At 49.3% G+C, this 4,952-nt stretch overlaps 1 protein-coding gene across 1 annotated transcript in view; it reads left to right on the top strand.

Moving 5' to 3' along the window:
- The window catches only part of pi4k2b (phosphatidylinositol 4-kinase type 2 beta), a 20,315-nt gene extending 16,269 nt beyond the window's left edge, over window positions 1-4,046 (top strand). Inside the window, exons 9-10 of the mRNA XM_058385144.1 lie at window positions 1,958-2,017; window positions 2,107-4,046. Coding sequence (XP_058241127.1) covers window positions 1,958-2,017; window positions 2,107-2,280 — 234 coding nt within the window. The 3' untranslated portion in view covers window positions 2,281-4,046. The remainder of the gene's footprint in view (window positions 1-1,957; window positions 2,018-2,106) is intronic.
- Window positions 4,047-4,952: the final 906 nt, after the last annotated feature.

The following is a 4,952-nucleotide window of genomic DNA, read 5'->3' as shown; positions in this document are numbered from 1 at the left end:
GGTGCGAGTGTGTGTGTTGAGGTGCGAGTGTGTGTGTGTGTGTGTGTGTGTGTTGAGGTGCGAGTGTGTGTGTGTGTGTGTGTGTGTGTTGAGGTGCGAGTGTGTGTGTGTGTGTTGGGGTGGGAGTGTGTGTGTGTGTGTTGGGGTGCGAGTGTGTGTGTGTGTGTGTTGAGGTGCGAGTGTGTGTGTGTGTGTGTTGAGGTGCGAGTGTGTGTGTGTTGAGGTGCGAGTGTGTGTGTGTTGAGGTGCGAGTGTGTGTGTGTTGAGGTGCGAGTGTGTGTGTTGAGGTGCGAGTGTGTGTGTGTGTGTTGAGGTGCGAGTGTGTGTGTGTGTTGAGGTGCGAGTGTGTGTGTGTGTTGAGGTGCGAGTGTGTGTGTGTGTTGAGGTGCGAGTGTGTGTGTGTGTTGAGGTGCGAGTGTGTGTGTGTGTTGAGGTGCGAGTGTGTGTGTGTGTTGAGGTGCGAGTGTGTGTGTGTGTTGAGGTGCGAGTGTGTGTGTGTGTTGAGGTGCGAGTGTGTGTGTGTGTTGAGGTGCGAGTGTGTGTGTGTGTTGAGGTGCGAGTGTGTGTGTGTGTTGAGGTGCGAGTGTGTGTGTGTGTTGAGGTGCGAGTGTGTGTGTGTGTTGAGGTGCGAGTGTGTGTGTGTGTGTGTGTGTGTGTGTTGAGGCGCGAGTGTGTGTGTGTGTGTGTGTGTGTGTTGAGGTGCGAGTGTGTGTGTGTTGAGGTGTGTGTGTGTGTGTGTGTGTGTGTGTGTGTGTTGAGGTGCGAGTGTGTGTGTGTGTGTTGAGGTGCGAGTGTGTGTGTGTGTTGAGGTGCGAGTGTGTGTGTGTTGAGGTGCGAGTGTGTGTGTGTGTGTGTGTGTTGAGGTGCGAGTGTGTGTGTGTGTGTGTGTTGAGGTGCGAGTGTGTGTGTGTGTTGAGGTGCGAGTGTGTGTGTGTTGAGGTGCGAGTGTGTGTGTGTGTGTGTGTGTGTTGAGGTGCGAGTGTGTGTGTGTGTGTGTGTTGAGGTGCGAGTGTGTGTGTGTTGAGGTGCGAGTGTGTGTGTGTGTGTGTTGAGGTGCGAGTGTGTGTGTGTGTTGAGGTGCGAGTGTGTGTGTGTGTTGAGGTGCGAGTGTGTGTGTGTGTGTTGAGGTGCGAGTGTGTGTGTGTGTTGAGGTGCGAGTGTGTGTGTGTTGAGGTGCGAGTGTGTGTGTGTGTTGAGGTGCGAGTGTGTGTGTGTTGAGGTGCGAGTGTGTGTGTGTTGAGGTGCGAGTGTGTGTGTGTGTTGAGGTGCGAGTGTGTGTGTGTGTTGAGGTGCGAGTGTGTGTGTGTGTTGAGGTGCGAGTGTGTGTGTGTGTTGAGGTGCGAGTGTGTGTGTGTGTTGAGGTGCGAGTGTGTGTGTGTGTTGAGGTGCGAGTGTGTGTGTGTGTTGAGGTGCGAGTGTGTGTGTGTTGAGGTGCGAGTGTGTGTGTGTGTTGAGGTGCGAGTGTGTGTGTGTGTGTTGAGGTGCGAGTGTGTGTGTGTGTGTGTTGAGGTGCGAGTGTGTGTGTGTGTGTTGAGGTGCGAGTGTGTGTGTGTGTGTGTTGAGGTGCGAGTGTGTGTGTGTGTGTGTGTTGAGGTGCGAGTGTGTGTGTGTGTTGAGGTGCGAGTGTGTGTGTGTGTGTGTGTGTTGAGGTGCGAGTGTGTGTGTGTGTTGAGGTGCGAGTGTGTGTGTGTGTTGAGGTGCGAGTGTGTGTGTGTGTTGAGGTGCGTGTGTGTGTGTGTTGAGGTGTGTTGAGGTGTGTTGTGTTGATTGTGTGTGTTGAGGTGTGTTGTGTTGATTGTGTGTGTTGAGGTGTGTGTGTGTGTGTGTGTGTTGTGTTGATTGTGTGTGTTGAGGTATGAGTGTGTGTGTGTGTGTGTGTTGAGGTGTGTTGTGTTGATTGTGTGTGTTGAGGTATGAGTGTGATGTAACTGATCTTGTGTTCCTGTTTCCTCTACAGACGGATAAGGGTTTTGATAAAACCATGTTTGAGAAGCAGATGTCTGTGATGAGAGGACAGGTAAACGTGTGAAGTTCTACAGAAGTGAGCTCCACACTAATCATCACGTGATGCTGACTAATCCCTGTGTGTCCTTCACCCTCCTGCAGATCCTGAACCTGACCCAGGCCCTGAAGGACGGGAAGAGCCCCCTCCAGCTTGTGCAGATGCCTCGGGTGGTGGTGGAGCGTAGTCGAGGTGGAGGACAGGGTCGGGTGGTGCAGCTGGGAAACGCTTTCACACAGACGTTCCACTGCAAGAGACCGTTCTTCACTTCCTGGTAGTGCAGGAACCTCCTGAAGCTGGTGGACTGTTCACAAAGATCTCAATACAACCTGGACACTGGAGATGTGAGGAGTGGAGATGTGAGGAGTGGAGATGTGAGGAGTGTGTGAGGAGTGGAGATGTGAGGAGTGTGTGAGGAGTGGAGATGTGAGGAGTGTGTGAGGAGTGGAGATGTGAGGAGTGTGTGAGGAGTGGAGATGTGAGGAGTGTGTGAGGAGACACCTGTGGGGGAGGGGCTCTGTGATGGTGTAATCAGGATGCTGATGTATTTTCCCACACCTTACTAAAAGTTCCTACAGCAAGACATTCTACTGGAGAGCTGGGGTGGAGAGATGGAGCGCTTCTTCTGCATTCAGGATCATTTTGGAGCAGTTGAGACTTTCATACAGACATTCCACTATACACACACACATACACACACACACACACACACACACACATACACACACACACACACACACATACACACACACACACACACACATACATACACACACACACACACACACACACACACACACATACATACACACACACACACACACACATACACACACACACACACACACACATACACACACACATACATACACACACACACACACACACACACACACACATACACACACACACACACACACACACACACATACACACACATACACACACACACACACACACACACCCCTCCACTTCAGGCATCAGGCTTCTGGCATGTGATGTCTATTTATTGACCCAGATGACACTTTCTACTGGGCCATGAGGAAGAGCATCCTGAAACTAAGATGTTTTCTCCTTCAGATGGTTCCAGAATCCCTTTTCCCAGTTGAAACCCTGAGGGACTTTTTCTCAGGAAAGAACTGGAGGTCTGTCTTTGATCCAGTCACTGGCCAACCTAGATAAATGGGGTGGACCATTTAAAAAAAACTTTCACTGCACAAGGTTCTTCTCCAGTTCCTGCTTATGGAGGAGATGCTTTTGGGAAGTTCTGACCCAGATATTATTGTATGTTGAGATGAACTCTCGGTGTCCACTAGAACAGGAGCAGGGTCTTTTTTTTCTTTCTTTATTTTAAGCACATTTCTGGTGATGGAACCCAGCTGAAGGATCCTCCAGGTGATGGAAGCCGCTGGAGAGGATTCTTGGTGTTTATCTGGGAATTGTGTATGAAAGGATCACTTCCTGAAGAGAAGTCCTCTGGACTGCTGGATGTTTAAACACCAGGACTGAGGAACAGAACGGAATTTCTGGACGGAAGGTGACCGATTCTGTGGTCAGAAATGAAGGTGTTTTATTTTCCCTCTTGTTCCTGAAGCTCTTTGGTACGGTCTCCCCTCCACACGCTGCACTGGATATTAAAAAGGGAATCTGCTTTTCTTTTGTTTTTGCTTTTTTTAATAAAATAAACTGCCAAGTTTTCTAAAGCTGTAAACTTTCTGAGGAATGAAGCAGAAATATCATGAAACTTGAAAAGAACACACACTGGGCCTGAATGTAACCTGTGAGTTTACATTTCTGATGATTCTCTAGGGGTCAGAGGTCAGCGAGGTGTGTTCTACACTCTGAATGTATTTAATGGAAGCCTGGTGACTCCAGTGCGTACACACACACACACACACACACACACACACACACACACACTGAAGAATAAATATTTGGACATGTATGCATGGTGGACTGGACGTTCCTGCTGAATGGCTGTTGAAGAAATTCTACTTTAAAGTGACAAATCAATAAAACGAGTATTAAAGTCAATTCTAAACTACTTCACTTCCTCTGTGTCCATTTTGTCTTCATCGTGATTTTTAATGACCTGCTGTTGGAGGAGGATCCAGAAACCTCCTGACCGGTCACCAGGTCAGAATGCTCCTTCTCAGATTTCATCGAGCTTTTACCTTTACATCTCTGATCTTCAGCTTTTCTCCTCCAGATCTCGCTCCCTGACTCAAACTGATAAAGATGGAGCATCTCCACCATACCACACATCCTGGGGGTGGAGCTGTAGGGGTGCTATGGAAACCTGGTTTCGAGCTGCCCTCTAGTGGCGCTCACTTTAATCCTGTACTAAAGGTGTGAAGTGCAGTGTGTGGGTGACTCCCTGCTGCAGGGGGCGGGGCTAGGGGAACTTAAACACACTTATCCCCTAGACTTTTGCCACAACTCTGTCCCTGGTAGGAGGAGCTAGCTCAGGTCTGACTCCTCCCCCTGGGTGTTTTATTCTGCAGTAAGGAGTTCTTGGATCTTGTAACCTGACCTGCTTCTCCCACAGCACCGCCTTCTTCCTCACTGACTCCGCCTTCTGACTTGCTATGATGACACATCTTATTGTAGAACTGTGTGTGTGTGTGTGTGTGTGTGTGTGTGCTGCAAAAGCCTGCAATCAAAAGCCTCTGCTTCATCCTCCTCCTTCCACACACACACACATACACACACAATTGTGTAAACCTGTCTGTTCTCACTGAGTGCCCTGTACTGACCCAGATATACCCATCGACTCCTAAACAGTGTTGCAGACATGCTAGCTCAGTGGCTAAGCTGTTGGACTTCTGATTGAAATTGCTGTGAGTTCTAATCCAAGCTGCCACTGATGGGCCCCTGAGTGAGGCCCCTGAACCCACTAGTGCTGTTGTATAAATGAGATAAATGTAGGTGGCTCTGGATAAGGTCATCT

The sequence above is a fragment of the Hemibagrus wyckioides genome, linkage group LG29 (assembly GCF_019097595.1).
Source record: "Hemibagrus wyckioides isolate EC202008001 linkage group LG29, SWU_Hwy_1.0, whole genome shotgun sequence".
In the NCBI taxonomy this organism is placed as follows: domain Eukaryota; kingdom Metazoa; phylum Chordata; class Actinopteri; order Siluriformes; family Bagridae; genus Hemibagrus; species Hemibagrus wyckioides.
Note: the sequence above shows the minus strand (reverse complement) of the source record. Positions and strands in the feature narration are given on the sequence as shown.